The sequence below is a fragment of the Ovis canadensis genome, chromosome 14, assembly GCF_042477335.2.
Source record: "Ovis canadensis isolate MfBH-ARS-UI-01 breed Bighorn chromosome 14, ARS-UI_OviCan_v2, whole genome shotgun sequence".
Taxonomy (NCBI): Eukaryota; Metazoa; Chordata; class Mammalia; order Artiodactyla; family Bovidae; genus Ovis; species Ovis canadensis.
This window is the reverse complement of record NC_091258.1, coordinates 31,144,484-31,160,792: the sequence shown is the minus strand read 5'-3', so window position 1 is coordinate 31,160,792 and position 16,309 is coordinate 31,144,484. Positions and strand designations below refer to the sequence as shown.

The 16,309-nt window shown below is 47.1% G+C and overlaps 1 protein-coding gene across 3 annotated transcripts in view; it reads left to right on the top strand.

The window, feature by feature from the left end:
- Nucleotides 1-3,543, top strand: part of ZNF423 (zinc finger protein 423) — a 343,000-nt gene extending 339,457 nt beyond the window's left edge. For all 3 annotated transcript variants that reach the window (XM_069552748.1, XM_069552749.1, XM_069552750.1), the window contains one exon: nt 2,852-3,543. In XM_069552748.1, coding sequence (XP_069408849.1) covers nt 2,852-2,881 — 30 coding nt within the window. In that variant the 3' untranslated portion in view covers nt 2,882-3,543. The remainder of the gene's footprint in view (nt 1-2,851) is intronic.
- Nucleotides 3,544-16,309: the final 12,766 nt, after the last annotated feature.

Sequence of the window (16,309 nt, the reverse complement as noted above, 5' to 3'; positions counted from 1 at the left end):
TTTCGCCTGAGAAGTGGCATTTGTTCCCGAACTGTCCTCATCAGCGGTCCTAGGCGTAGGTTCCCACCTCCGGGATTTCTGTACCTGGCTGAGCTGCTGTGGACCACGTGGGTCACACCGGCCCTGCTCTTGGCATCTTGGCAAGAGGCCGCTTCATTATCCAGAGAGCCCGAACACTGCCTTCCCCCATGTGGCTGCTGGGTAGCCCTGAGGAGTCTGTGAAGATCAGACATCATCTGGTTTTCTGCTGCTTATGAAACAGAGTCCACGTTCAAGGGCATCCAGGGCTCCCGGCAGTCCTTTCTGTGACCTCTGTGCCGGGATCACCCCACTGGTGCCTGCACTGGTCGGGCTTATTCCAGCCTCCATACCTTCCTCTATGCTGTGCCCACCCCCACCCCCCACCCCCGTTTGGACTGTCCTCTCCCCTTTCCATACATCCTCCCTGTACACAGGTTCATTTATTTATCCTTACACTGATGCAAAACTATTTACTCAGTGTCTACTTGGTACCAGACCCTCAGAACCAAAATTTGAGAACAAAGTCGGAGCTATACATGTTTACCTTCTTAACGCCCCCCTCCCCCCACAACCCCTTGCAAATCAAGAAGGACCTGACTGCACCCAGGGAGCCCGGGCAACAGGGCACTGTTAACTGACTGGCTGTTGGCAGGGTGGGAGAGTGAAACCACCACGTCGTTCATTCCTGGAAGCTGCACCTTGACACTGCTGCTGGGCCAAACTTGGTGGGACTGAGAGAGGAGGTGATGCACCCCCCCCCCCCCCCCACCGTCTGCCGCTCAGCAGAGGCAGCCAGCCTGGTGCTCGGGAGGCAGTTGCACTTGTGGGAGGTGGGCTGGAAGTGCCTTGAGTGGCTCCTGGGAGGGGAAGCAGAGGACTTCAAGAGGAGCGTGGTTGGGAGGAGAGAGGAGGTGGGAACTGAGTGAGCAAAGGCCCAGGAACTGGGAGGACGGTTTGATGTAGGGTGGGCTCGGCTCCCCGCAGGACCGGCTGGCTGTCCCTGCGCAAGTGCAAGGAGAGGTGCCTCGGCTGGAGGGTGGGCGTTCCCATGGAAACCGCCGCATCCCATCTGTGGCCTCAGACAACCTGCCTTGCGCCTCTGGGTCCCTGACACCCCCGCCGAGGTGCCAGGCCAGGATGGCAGAGTTGGCGTTCGTGTCTGGAGAGGAGTTTGGATGATCCACAGACTGGGTGCCCATGGGGATGTAAGGTGCTGTGGGAACCCTGCCGTCTCGCTCAAGCCCCTGGCTCTCTTGGATTCATTTGCCACCCCCTCCTGCTTCCTGGCGGGGTGTATTTTAGCCTGTCTGAGCTTCAGTATCCTTTTTACCATGTCCTACCTTGTAAGCCTGCGGTGGGTACTGAAAGAAGTGTGCCTGCAACCACACAGAGCACCCGTGCTGGTCAGACTCCCGCCATGTGGCCTGTGCCCCGGAGCACAGGGAAGGAGGCAGCACGGCTTGGTAGCTCCGAGCTGCTGGAGTCAGCAAGCATCTGCCGTGTGTGGTTGGGGCGCTACCTCTCCCGGCCCGCGTGCTGCCTCTCCCGGGCCGTGCGCTTGCCGGAGGAGCTGGCGACATCACCAAGGAGACAGCAGCCGTGCCCGCCGTGGGCAGCGGCTGCCGCAGGGGCCCTGGGCTGGGGAGCGGGGGTGGCCCCAGGCGTCCGCGCGGAGCTGCGGGCATCCTGTGGTCGCCCTCGCAGTCCAGCCCTGGAGCCCAGGAGAGAGATGCAGAGCCGCGCCTGACCCCTGGTGGTCATCGGCAGAACTGCAGAAGCAGCCCCCAACCCTGGAGGAGTCGCTGCGCTGGAGGGGCTCCCAGGTCTGCGGAGGCAGTCCATCCTTAGGGAGCTGCTTCTGTACGGGGGGGTCTGTGCTGCTCCCCACCGCGGGGCTGCTCTGGCCTGGGTGGGTTCCGCTTCCTTTCTCCAGGTGTCATGAGATTGAATACCACCTGAGGCTTTGATGAGATTGGTCAGGATTTGAAATACAGACCACTGGAAAAGAAATAAAAAGATAGGCTCTTAAGAAGCCAAACGCCAACCCTAGCCCCAGGCCACTGGCTCCTGGGAAACACCTACACTGCCTTTCTGCTCTGGCTGGCATGAGGGAAGAGCTGACTCGGGCTATGGAGAGACGGAAGAGTTTAGCCAGACGGTTCCGCTCAGGCTCTCTATTCCCAGGCGGATTCGGACTACACAAGGCCCTTCTGGCCAGAGCACTGTCATATGACGGCACAGGCAGGCTCCCTACCCCGGCCCCTCCCGGGGGGTGACCTGGCCCCTGCCTCAGCCATAGGCACTGCGGCCGCCCACGGTCTGAGCACATCGGCGCCGCTCTGGCGTTTCTTGGCTGGAGAGCTGCATGGCACACAAGCTGTATCCCTCCACCAGGCTCCGAATATTCCCCGGAAGGACCGTGGAGGGGATCTGGGGGAAGCCTGCAGGCGATCGGATATAATTTCCTCCTGATCATTAGAGCAAAAGGGAGATGGAGAGGTGAACAGGGATGTTTTCAGTTCTCGCTGCCTGCGCAGCCTTTCCCCTCTCCCTCCGGATAGCCAGTCCCCTTGGTAAGACCTGAATGGTCTAAAAACAAAAATTCTCAGGGAGCCCAGGTTGACAGCAACAGGAACCCATCCCCAAGCCGCGAATCAACTTGGCGTCTTGGCAGCTGCGTCGCCAGAGCACTTTTTCGTTCTTGCATTTTGTTTTGTCATAATCGAGATGCTTTTCTGTGGCTCTCGGCTTAAATGCACCGAGTGGGAGGGGACGGGCATGCTCTCCATTCTTCTGCCTTCATGCGTGTCTCCTTTCTTCGCCTTTGCAGAACCACACGATGAGCCAGCATGCACAGTGAGGGACCGCTCGACAGGACTCCTCTCCGCAGAAGGCTTGCCGGAGACGCCGTGGGGAGGGCCATTTGAACATTACATCCAATCAAAGTGTCATTTGCAACCCAGATGTAAAACTCTAATGATTTGGCCATGAGGCGCTGCTATTATAAGCAGCTGGAAATGAATATTAATGGCAGAGATTAAAAGTATTCCATGCTCAGTATTTTTTATTGTCCTGCTACAGCTAGTGTGCTTTTAGAGTTTCCGCTGCAGACTACATTTCTAGAGTTAGAGAAACCCGCTTTTGGAAGCGATTGTCCTTTGTTCCTTCATGTATTATATTGATAGTTTTTTTAAAAAAAGGATTAGTGTGATTTTTTTTCTTCGCTTCTTATTTTTCTTTCTTGTTTTTCTTTCCCCCCCTTCGGTTAACTACTTTTTAATTGCAATTCTAGGTAATTGTGCATCGTGATGTGATTGCTTGGCTATTGTCTGAATATTTCCTTTTAATTTTTTAATTAAAGACTAATGCTTTGATTGGATTTGCCAGTTCACCGGACAGTGATTAAAACTATGTAATGAATATAATCGGTTTCAGTGCAACTGGATGGTCTGCTTTTAAATGTGACTTAATCTGACTGCAGTAACTAGTACAGTTCAATAAAGGGAATCCATGCGATTAGCATCCGCCTGCCTGGTTCTCTCCTCCCCAGCCCAGGGCTGCGTGGGGGCTGTCGTCACCTACAGGGTATGTCCCTGTGTGAGTTCTTGTGGATCAGACATGCTCGCGGGGTGTGCTTGGACTAAGGCATGTCCAAGTCTTTGCAACCCCATGAGCTGTAGCCCATCATGGCTCCACTGCCCATGGGATTTCCCAGGCAAGAATACTGGAGTGAGTTGCCATTTCCTTCTCCAGGGGATCTTCCCGACCTAGAGATAGAACCCAACCTGCACACATTTAGACCCAGCTCCTCTTGAGAAGGAAGAAGCATAGCAACCTAATGAACACAGACCAGATGAGCTAGTAGGGAACACTGAAGTCAGAGCAGAAACACCTTTGAATACCCTGGTCATCTCATTTATGGGTGGAGAAACTGAGGCCCAAGGATAAGTGAGTGGCTAAGCTGAGTATATTAGTAGGGTGGCTCATGTTCATCGCTACCACTTGGGTCTGGCTTTCCTCAATGCTGGATGCAGCTGGTTACATGATTAATCGTTACCTAGCCAGGACTCCAGGCAAGCTCCAGGTAGGAGCAGCAGTTTTCCAATCACAGAGATACGTGGGATGTGGAAGGTGCTACCAGTGGCTGCAGCCAGAACTCTACTGGGGCAAGTGAAGTGCCTCGGATACAAAAATCTCAGGGAGGCCTACTCTCAGGGGCCCGGACAATGCGTGTCTCCTGACACTTTGCACCCTTAGGTGCCTTGCTTGCCTCACTTCCTCTTGGTCTTGCTGGCACCCTAGGGCTCGCAGCAGCCTTAGCTTCCCACAAGCCTGTCCTCCCATGCCTCCATCATGCTGGTGCTCAGCCAACTTGTCAATCAGAGCCAGGGCTTCGGAACCTGCATGGGGAAGCCCTTCCTTGTTAACTTTTCACAAGGGGCAGGAAAACTGTTATTACCCTCTGCAGAGCAGAAATGAAACAGGCAGACAGATTGCACCTAATTATAATGGAATACTAAGTCGTGGCATGGAATTTGGAGCCACTATACCCAGCATCTTCTGACTCCCATATTGAGGGGCTTCTGTAAGAGTTCCGCTTGCTGTCACACATGTAACGTCTGACATGGGTGGAGCTGTTAGTTTTTCTAGAGGTATTGTATGCCTGAGAATCTCAGATTGATCAGGCTTCTGCCAGTATTGGACAGAATCGAGCAGCTGCTTTTTTATTCCAGGACTTCTACTTCCTGGAAGCCAAGCATGGTGAACTCTAGCTTTTAGTCATCTGGAAACTTGATCATTTTAGGGGGAGACCTCAGGGTAGGCATCGGTATTCCCCAAAGTGTGGCTGGCCGCAGCCTGGGTCTGGGGTAGGCTTCCCGGAGTCCCTAGCCAAACCTGCCTTTTGGACAGTGATGAGACTGTGGGCAGGATCAGCGTGTCCTCGGGGCTTGCCAGATCACTGTCTCTGGGCCCTCCCAAGTCTGGATTTATCCCGAACCCCATGGAACCCAGGTGAGTCTTCAGTAAGTACCAATGGAAGATTTGATTTGACGGTTGGTGGCGTAGGGCTAAATTAGTCACTGCCCCCATTAAAACTACAGCGGGGGGTTTAAGAGCTTTTCACACCATGTGGGAATCAGCAGCGAAGCCAGAGGATGCCTTGGGTAAGGAGAGAGGCAGCCTAGGGGACCGCGAGGTAATGAGGTTTATGGCGATGACAAGGCAGCCAGGGAACCCCACCGACTCCCCCCTCACCCTGGCCCCATTGTTCTCGGGTTGGCTCTGCCCCCGCTGCTTCGGCTGAGAGAACCCCTCGTGACTTTGTGCGGGGCGGGGGCTGGCAGGGGGAATGGGGCGGCCCTTGCTGGGGCTGGTATTTGTCACCATCGGGCAGTGTGGGGGGGGTGGTGCAGGGCTCTAAGCATTTGCTTTGGCCCCACCCTCCCCTACTTTCTTTTAGTCAAATGATTTAAAGCTACGATGAGCCACCTTACGTCTCAGCTCTGCGGGATCTGGGGGAGTCATTGGGAGGCTCACAGGAAAGGGTGCTACAGGAAAGAAGGGCTGAGCACAGAGAATGACCCGGAAGTGGCATGGTTACTGTTAGGAGGACAATGAAGCCGTACACAAGGTGCTAGGGATAAAGGGATGACGAGTGATGTGATGCTTGCCCTCGAGAAGCTCACCCCCTTCAGCAGAGGGTGTGAGGAATCAGCGGCGAGCAGTTTGGGTGCTGGAGTAGGGCATGACAGTGGAGAACAGGTGAGGCGACTGGAGTTCTGACTTCACTGGTGCTGGCTTTGCATGTGCAGATCGTCAGTCTAGTGGCGCTTTGAGCTGGATAAATTTAGCGCAGGCTGAGAAATGGACCAGGACCCCGGGACACCGATCCCTGCTATTGGGTACCTGCCTAGAGCTTCTGGAAGCAGGTGGATAAGGGCTTTGGTCTCATTGGAGAAGCCACCATAGGGAGAATCTTCTCAATTTGCCCCAGTCATAGAGTGTTCCTTCTAAACTCACAGTACGTTTAATATTGAACTTTCTGCTTTTTTATTCCCTTCCAAAACGTACATTCTTAGGAGTGGGATCTGCAGTTACAAGTGTTCAGTAAATGGACCAAGACTTTTTTCATTCATTCATCCAGCGGACACTTACGGATCTGCTCTTGTGCGCCAGGTGCTAGGGATAAAGGGATGGATGGGTGAGTTGATGCTTGCCCTCGAGGAGCTCACGGTCACATGACAGTCATTTAATAAACAAGCATGCCAGTAAACACCCAGCAGTGCACGCTCACGAGCACTGTGATGGGAAAGGGCTGGACTGTGAGATACGTGGGGGACCCACGTTAGAGGCAGGCCTAGCTGAGGAAGTGACTTGTGTTCCGGCCTGAACAATGAAAGGAACTCAGCCGTCCACAAGCACTGGGAAAAGAGTGCAGTGAATGTAAAAACCCGAGCTGGAAATGGCTGGAAGTATCCTTAGGGATCTCTGGTCATACCAGGTTTCAGTTTTAGACGGATTAAAACAAGCCCACAGAAATTCAGAGTATTTTCCAAGGTCACACAATGCAGCATAGAACCAAAACTATAATTTGGGTGTCTTGCCTTCTAGCCTTGGGTGTCTGACTCCCCTCTGCAGCCATTTCTATTTGTTGAAGGGAAATTTGATTGAATAATTATTATTATTATGAATAAAATGACATACTATGTAGGAAAGACTGCTGGCTCTCCTTCTTTTGCTTAATAAATTAACTCTGATTTTTATCTGAGCACATGTTACCTCGGAGAGGAGAAGAGTCAAATAATATACCCTATCTGTCCTAGAAGATGAACATGGCCATATTACTATTGGTGATTATATTGGGCTATAAATGGGGTAAAAATATGGTGGTATATGTAAATTCTAGGAATTGTCCTTAAAGAGAAGAAATGAGCTCAACCTCCTACCTTTCTAGATGGCTGGAATGTTGATGCAATAGCTGGAGCTCCAGAAGCCATTTTGAACCATGAGGTAAACTAGACATGGAAGCCTCACATGGATTGAGCAACAATATAGAAAGAGCCTGGATCTCTAACACTGTCAAATGCATACTAACTCAGTCTTGCTTCCCAAAAGATTTCTTGACCTTGAGAGAGAAATAAACATCTCTCTTATTCAAGCCATTATTATCTGGGTTCTTCATTATAGTTGAATCAATTTGTAAATACAACAAATTGAATATATACATAAATGGCTTCCAAGTAGCAGCAAATTTAGAAGTTTCAAGGAAACAATATGGGATAGTTAACAATACCTGAAGTCTAAGAAATCTACTTCAGTGACCTACTATCATCAATATCTATTTGGGTCTTAAGTTCGTGGGACTGGGCTGATCTGGGCTGGGCTGTGTTAGCTTGGCTGATCTGATTTGGGTGTCTGACTCCTGATAAATGTGGGATGGCCTTGCTGGGATGACTGAGATACCTCAGCGCTGCTCTTCATGTTTCATCCTCTGGCAGGGTAGCCTGAGCATGTTCTTCTCATGGCATTGGCCAAAGAGCAGAGCAGAGCAAGCCCACTTGTGCAAGAACTTCAAACCTCTGCTTGTGCATGGTGTTTGCTCACATGGCCAAACTAGACTCAGGAGCAAGGAAACAGACTCCACCTACTGATGGGAAGAACTGCGAGATCCCAGCAGCTGGGATTCAGGGAGGGATGGAGAATCAAGGTCATTAATACAACTGGTCTACCGCAAAACTGAAAGGCCTCCCTCTCTCCTCCCAAGGCAAAACCTGTTGGTGGTTATTAGGTACCATCCATGACCACAGCTTAGGAAATGAACAAACTGAGGTGGTCTACCTTAGCTTTGCCTTTGGAGGAGAGAGAGGCACCCTCAAAGAACTGGCCACCCAATTGCTTGTTAGTTATCAAAGCAATTTCACAAGGTCACTATTTTTACAATTTACAGTTGATTTCGGTTCACTCAGGCTTGACAGGAGTATGAGCAAAGGTATGTGGCATCCTGAATTTCCCAGAAGAGATAAAAACTCCCAGCACTTAACAAAAGCCAAACATTGACAACTCTGTCTTGCTAGACACCAAGTAGGGTGTACTTTGCCATGTACACCCCTGCCTGTGTCCTTCCATGCCTTCACTCATGCTGCTCCTCTTCCTAGAATGCCCTTCCCTTCTTTTTTACTTGGTTTACTTTTAAACTCAGTTCAAGTGTCTAATTTTCAGGGTTGAGACTCAGTGAGGCGAGTAAAACACTTCCCTTGGATACAAAATTTAAGGGGACCAGAAAGCTTAGTAATGAAGATAAACAATATTTAACACAATATTTAAAAAAAAATAAAATTGAAAAACTACAGCCAACAGGACTGGGATTAAGGTGGGGCAAGTGAGGCAAAATTGTGCAAATGTACCACTGGATCCTGTCATTATTACAATTTTTGCTGTTTCGTTTACTGTGGATTTTTTGCATTTATTTTGATTTTTAAAAAACATTTAAAGTATTATTCTGAGGTTTTTGCCATTCACTTAAATTTTGTGCCCAAGGCAAATGCTTTGCTCATTTCACCCTAGTCATGATCCTGTTTGTCTTCCAGGCAACCTACTCTGACCCCCCCACAGGAAAAATGTTCTGATAATAACGACTCAGATAATAGATGGTGTATAAGTCTATTTCTAGACATCTATACACTTTTATAGCTGTCTGTCTCTGGGACTGTGTAGCAGTCAGGATAGGTTAGGTTATGGCACAATAAAAAAAAGTTCCCAAATTGTAGTGGCTTAACAAAATAATGATTTATTTCTCACACAGATGACCCGGTCATCCTTCATTGTAGTCACTTGGAAAGTCTCAGTCACTTGGAAAGGCTCAGAAAACAGACTACCATAAATGTGTTCAGTAACCAAGCCAAAGAGAAATAGAGAACTTGGGAGGGTCTCACACTGGCAATTAAAAGCTCTTGCCTGGGAGTCTCATACACAGACACACACACACAGCACTGTAACACACAATTCATTGGCCAACAATTCTCACATGGCCCCACCCCATCACCAGGAGCCAGGAAGTGCAATCCTGTCATGTAACTGGTAGACCTAAAAACTGACAAGATTTGGCTAATTGTACTAATGGCTACCACCACAGACTCTTCATTGCCCCTCCACCCATCCCTACTATAATCTCTTCAAGAGCAAAGCCTGACTCTTAGTAAATCTGGGTATATGCAGCACCCTTCATGGGATCTGGAACAGACAAATATTTACTGACTGTATGCAGAAATTAAACAGAAAGTAAATAAATGACAATTGAAAAGGTTCAGGGGAAGATAAGCATGTATATGAAGACATCTTGTAGCCTAAAACCGTGGTGTATGCCAGACCTGGATTCAAACTTCATCGGCTGTGTGACCTCCGCAAGGCACTTGACTTCTCTGTGCATGGGTATTTTCACAGGTAGGTAAAATGGGAAGAATAACAAGTAATGTTTATCTCACAAAGCTGTTGTGAAGTTGAAGTGAGATAAAAATGATGATGATGTTAACATTATCTGGCATTATTCTAAGACCCGCGCACAACAGTATCACGTGGGTATTCTCGTCTCCTTACATATGAGGAAACCGAGGCAGAGCAAGGCCACTTCACACTCCAGTTCTAACTTAGGCTCCAGAGCCCTTTTCTCAGCCCGCCAGAAGCACTTTTTTTAACAGAGTGACTCAGAAATGGTGGCTTCTGATGCTCGCATCACTGGAGCCAATTCCAGGTGTTGGTGGCCCAGTGTCTGCCTTTGCCTGGAGAGATCTCGTGGCCGGGTGGTCCCCAAGTCCTGGGCGGGGTGGGGCGGGGAGACCAGCCTCAGACTCGAACGGTGGAGGCCGCGGCTCCACCCGCCGCCTCCCTCCCCTGAGCCCTGATTGGCCTGACTCGGCGCCGGCCCCGCCCACCCGGCGCCCGCCCTGGGCCGCGGGCTGAGCAGGGCTGAGCGCGAGCAGTGTGCTGTGTGAACTTATTTGTGGAGTTATTAATTACTGAAGGGCGCAAACCGTGCTTCTGTGCATAAAAATATGTTTGAGCAGTTTCTACTTAAACTTTAAAGAGAACGTTAATCAATTTTATTTTAACAAAATGACCTTAAGCAGGGAAAAAAAAAAAATTGGTGTTATTTGCCCAAACAGGCAAATTAATTTCTCTCTCTTGAGAAATCTGATAAGTTTCCAGAAATAGCTTTGCATAATTTACACCTGCCCTGGCCGCTCCTAGTTTAACGCCAAGCCCAATCACGGGTCCTACCCAGCCCCAGGCTCAGAGAGAACTGAAAACAGAAAGGTCCTTTAAAGGCCCTGCCACTCACTGCCTGTCCTCTACTGTTGCTCGGCCCTCCCCGGCCATGACCTTGGGAAACGCTGAAAGGGAGGAACAAGGTAGCCTCTGAGAGGCCAGCCTAACCTGGGTCAAAGTCCCTGGGAGGAAGGATCCACTGTCCAGTAGTAGGGCCTGGGAATTCTCAGGAGGCTTAGAGCCAGCAGATAACATTCCCCACCCCACACCAGGTTTCCATCTCTCTTCTGAGCCTTGAAAGCTACAGGCACCAGCTTCATCCTCAATGCCTCTGGCCTCCCACCCTTGAAAGATTCCCAGGATGGCAGGCTCCAGAACTCTCAGAAGAGTCTGCACCACCTTCTAAATCCCTGCCTGCTGGATCTCAAGCTCCACACACCCAGAGGCCACACCCCAGAGACCCTGCTGTACTTCCCTTGGGGCAAGGGGTGGGAGAGGGGCACACACATCACCCTCTTGAACTGTGGGGCTTAGAGGCAGGGTCAGGGAGCTTCTGGAGCTAACTTTGCATCTATCAGGCTGCTGTGGGGAGGGAATAAGACTTTAAAGACAACCTCCACTTCAAGAGGGTAGAGTTCTCAGTCATTAAAAAAATAATAATAATGAAATAATGGCATTTGCAGCTGCATGGATGGATCTAGAGATTATCATGCTAAGGGAAGTAAGTCAGAGAAGACAGATTCTGGATGATATCCCTTATATGTGGAATCTAAACTATGACAAATGAACTTATCTGTGAAGCACAAGGGGCTTCCCAGGTTGCTCTAGTGGTAAAGAACCCACATTGACAGGAGATGCAAGAGAGGCAGGTTCGATCCCTGGGTTGGGAAAATCTAGAGAAGGGACTGGCAACCCACCCCAGTATGCTTGCCTGGAGAATCCCATGGACAGAGGAGCCTGGCAGGCTACAGTCCATGGGGTCGGTCCCAAAGAGTTGGATGCAACTGATTTAGCATACCTGAAGTGGAAGTACATTCATAGACATAGAAAACAGGTGTGTGGTTGCCAAAGGGGAGCTGGGGCAGAGGGAGGGTTGGATTGGGAGTTTGGGGCTAGCAGATACAACTGGCATATATACAGAGAATAGGTCAACACCAAGGTCCTCCTGTGTAGCACAGGGAACTGTATTCAGTATCCTGTGATAAACTATAATGGTAAAGGGGGAAAAAAAAAAAGAGGCCATAGTTTCGTCTTTTTGTTTCTGCTGGAACCCCAGCACCTAGAATAGTGCCAGAACAAAGTAGTTGCTCCATAAATGTTGAGCATTGAATAAATGAGCAGATGTTGAGTAAATGAATAGATAAAAGGTGCTAGTTATTCCACTATTACTGCTAGTATAATTGTTGCAAGTTTTTAAGTTTTTCCAAATATAAAGTTAGCTCATAATACAGAAAATTGTTTTTCAAACTGCATTTACCTGTTAGCTACCCTCACCACCCCTGGAGATTCTGATAGGATGAGTTGGATGAAGAGTTCCCTTCCTCCTCCCCCTGTGAAATCACTATTTGCATCTAGCAAATGTTCAATTCGTTTTTGTTGAACGAGTGCATGAGAACCCACAGCAGGAGCCACAGACTCAGGGCAGGCAGTCCAGGTGAATGAGGGAAGTAGGCTGGGCGTAGCGGGGCTGGATGGATTGGGGGGCCGTCCATGCCCATCTCAAGGAGGTCCAGCTCCTTGCTGCCCTGTGAGAATGCAGACCCCGCTTATCAGACCTTCCAATCTTTCAAGAGGGGAAACTCCAGATTTTATTGTGAAAAGTCCCAATATTTCAGTGCTGGTAATTACTTCAGAGTTTAATTTAGAAAAAAGCAACCCCAAACAAAAAATACAAGTGTGCCAGGGCAGACTCTTTTGAGGACTAGGTTTGGTGATTGGGCCACCAGTTGGAGGCCTCTTGAGAGCATGTGAGAGAACGCTATAGGCCCTGGAACTTCCAGCACCAAATGGAAGGGAATGGGTCACTGCCCCAGGAGCCTGTGAAAGCCTGTGGAGGCTGAAGGAAGCTAGCCGCCCTCCCCCAGAGTGGTGGGCTGAAGGCAAAAGTGGGAGACCACATCTCCGCCTCTCTTATTGGATGGATTTGTCTGTTTTCCTTTCTAGCAGTAGAGCTGGATCCTCAGGCTTTCCGTGCCTCAGTTTCCTCATCTATAAAATGGGGATAAATAATTGGGACTCTCTTTGAGTGGTGAGAATTTGAGGAGATAGCATAGTAGACTTTAGCACAGTTCCTGCTGACACGTGTAAAGTACGCATAGACCAGGTGGTCACCCAACGCCTGCAGATAGCCTGGGGCTCCAGTCACCTTTAAGTCTCTTCTGGAGGGAGAGAACCTACATGGAAGCCAGTTTCTGTCCCTGAACGTTTTAGGGATGATCCTGCTACTGATGTGAAACAGACAAGCCCAGAAACAGAGGGGATTTCACAGCTCTGGGAGGCCAGGCCCTGCGACACAAGGCAGGCTGGGACTGGGGCCTGGCCATGTGCTTCCTGCGCTGAGCACCAAGCAGCAGGCTGGGAGTCCACACTCGCTGCTCTCTGTTACCAGTGCCCTGCGTGACTTTGGGCAAGTCCTTTCCCTACCCTGGGCCTCGGTTTCCTCATCTGTGAAATGGAAGTGTTGAAGCAGAACCTCTCCAAGCTAATCTTGGCTTTAGCTTCCTACGTTTATGAGGATTTCTTGGGAGGGCTGGGGACCTGGGATCGGGCATAAGGATGGCTTCTGAGTAGGGACAAGGATTCCTGTACCCGGGAGGGCAGAAGGTCTGAGGATAGGCCACATTTGGCAGCACTCTGGTGGCATGTCAAATGCGCAGCAGACAGTTGTATTAACTAATGGTTCTTAGGGTCCCATAGAAAGCAGTGGAGAAAATCAACCCTGAGAATATTAGGAGGAAAATATCCCAGCTCTTCTGATTTTTGAACAGGGTAGAGTTCTGATTTGCCCTTGGCATGAGAACTTCCTGCTCTGGCAGCCTGAGGGCTCCTGACTCTGTCCTGCACCCTGGTGCCCTGTCCCCAGGCACTGAGGGTTTCTACTGCCTTCTGGCATCTCCGTAATAGCATTTGTCCCTCCCCTGGGGCCGAGCTCCTTCAGGGCTTAGCTCCAGAACCACCGTCTGACCTCCCCTCAGGTACCTGCTGGGCTTGCCGTGACAACACCCAGCACAATGCAAGGCATGAAGGTGCTGTTTGCTGAATTCAGAGTCCCTATTCTCCCAGACAGTTATCCTCATTATCTTCATTCTCATTTTACAGTAAATGAAACTAGGGCTCGGTTCTAACAGCTAGTGAGCGGTGAAGCCTAGACGTGAAACCTGGTGATCTGTCTGTAAGGCTGGACTCTAGCCAGGGAAGGCAGGCGGATATTCAACTTTAAAAGTTATTAAATAATAATAGAAAAATGTTTAAAGTATTCTGATGGATATAAGATAAAGTTAAACATCATTAAAAAAAATCAGCCATTCCTCCTACACACACTCCTTCCAGACTTATTTCTTCCAGAGATAGTCTATGCACATGAAAGCATACATTTGTATATACTGCTATCTTTTCTTTCATAAAAATATGTTATTGAACACATTGTTCTGTAACTCATTTTTCATTCCCTTATTAACATGCTGTTCCTTTCTCTCCTTGTTAGTACACAGAGATCTTATTCTTTTGCAGGTGGTGGGGGGGGGGTGGGGAGTGGGGAGTTTTTCAATTAAAAATTCAATTTTAAATTCAGTTAAAAATTCAATATTTACAAGTTGTATGTAAGGCTATTCAAATGATCTATTTCATGTTGAGTGAGTTGAGGCAGTCTATGTTTTTCAATGAGTTTGTTTATTTCATCTAATTTGTGAGGTTTCTGTGAGTAAAGTTGTTCATAGAGTTTCCTTATTGTGCTTTTGATGTCTGTAGGGTCTGTAGTAACATTCCCTATTTTATTCCGAGTGTTGGTACTTTGTGTCTTCTCTTTCTTTCCTTATAAGTCTTATTAGAGGTTCACTAATTTTACTGATTTTCCCCCGAAACCTTATGCTTTGTTTCACTTTTTTCTATTCTTTTTCTGTTTTCCATTTCACTCACTTCTGTTCTTTATTTCCTTCTGCTTGCTTTGGATTTATTTTGCTCTTGTTTTTCTAGATTCTTGAGATGGAAACTTAGATTACTGGTTTTGAGACTAAATATATATATTTAGTGGTATAAATTTCGTTCTTGGTACTGCTTTGGCTGTGTTCCCAAATATTTGATATGTACGTTGTATTTTCATTTTCATTCCATTCAATGTATTTTAAAAAAATTTCTCTTGGGCCTTTCTCTTTGATCCATGAATTATTTAGAAGCGTTGCTGAATTTTCAAGTGTTTGGTGATTTCTCTGTTATCTTTCTGTTATTAATTTCTAGTTTGATTCCATTGTGGTGGGAGAACACACTCTGTAATTTAAATTCTTTTAAATTTGTTGATTTCTTTTTATGGCCCATAATATAGTCTATCATGGCATAAATTCCATGGGATTTAAAAGAATGTGTATTCTGTTATTATTGGGTAGAGTGTTTTATAAATGTCTCACATCCTGTTGGTTGATGGTATCATTGAGTTCTTCCATATTTTTGCTGATTTTCTGTCTAGTTGCTCTTTTAATTGTTCAGAGAAACTTGCTGAAGAGTCCAAATGTAATTGTGGATGTGTCTATTTTTTCCATTCAATTAAAATAGTTTTCGCTACACCTGTTTTGGAGCTCTAATGTTTGCATATACATTTAGGACTGCTGTCTTCTGAGTGGATGAATCCTTATTTCATTCTGCATTATCTTTTTTGTTTCTGGTAGTTTTCTTTGCTCTAAAGTCTACTTTATCTAAGAATAATATGGCCATTTGTGTTTTATTTTGATTAATGTTTGCTTTATATATTTTTCCATCCTTTACTTGCAACCTGTTTATATCATTGTATTTGAAGTGAGTTTCTTATATTAAACAGGTAGCGCATAGTTATGTCATCTACTCTGCCAATCTCTGTCTCGTAATTGATACAGTAGATCATTTACACTTTACATAATATCTCACGGTTTTTCATTTCTCTGATTTCTTTTTACTGCTTTATTACCCTGAACACTTTCTTTTCAAATTTCATTCAGTTTGTATATGGTCTTTTTTGAGTGTATTTCCTTGCAGAACTTTTTAAAATAACGTTAGATATTACATTATATATACATAGCTTATTAAAGCTACTGATATTGTCATTTTACCAGTTTTGAGGTGCATAGAAATCTTACCTCCTTTTATGCGTTTACCCTCTCCTATTTATAATAGTATATTATTCTTTTACACACATTTACAAGCATACCAGACAACATTAAAATTTTTGCTTCAATCATTAGGTGTAATTTAGAAAACTCAAGAGGAGAAGAAAAATCTATTTTGTTTATTCCTATTTTTGCTTATTGTCCCCTTCCTTCCTTCCTTCATGTTCCATGGTTCTTTCTTTTATAATTTACTTTTTTAGAAAACTTCCTGTAGCCATGCTTTTAGGGTAGATTGTCTGGCTACAAGTTCTCTTAGTTTTCCTTCATTTAAAAACATCATAATTTCCCCTTTGTTCCTGAACAATACTTTCACTGGTTGTGAGGTTATGGATTGACAGTTCTTTTCTTTCAGCATTTGAAAAATGTTGTGCCACTTCCTTCTTCATCATTTCCGATGAGAAACTCACTTTTATTCAAATTGTTTTCCCTCTCTAGGCAAGACGTTTCTGTCTGCTTTCAAGATTTTTCCATTCTCTTCAATTTTTAGAAATTTGACTATGACGTGTCTTGGTGTGGATTTCTTTGGGTTCATACTGTTTGAAGTTTGCTTACCTTCTTGAATCTGTAGATTTACATATTTTGCCAAATTTGGGATTTTTCTTTTTTTCAGTCAGGTACTTTTCTTGACCCTACTGTCTTTTTCCTCTTTTCCCAGGATTCTAGTGACACTAATG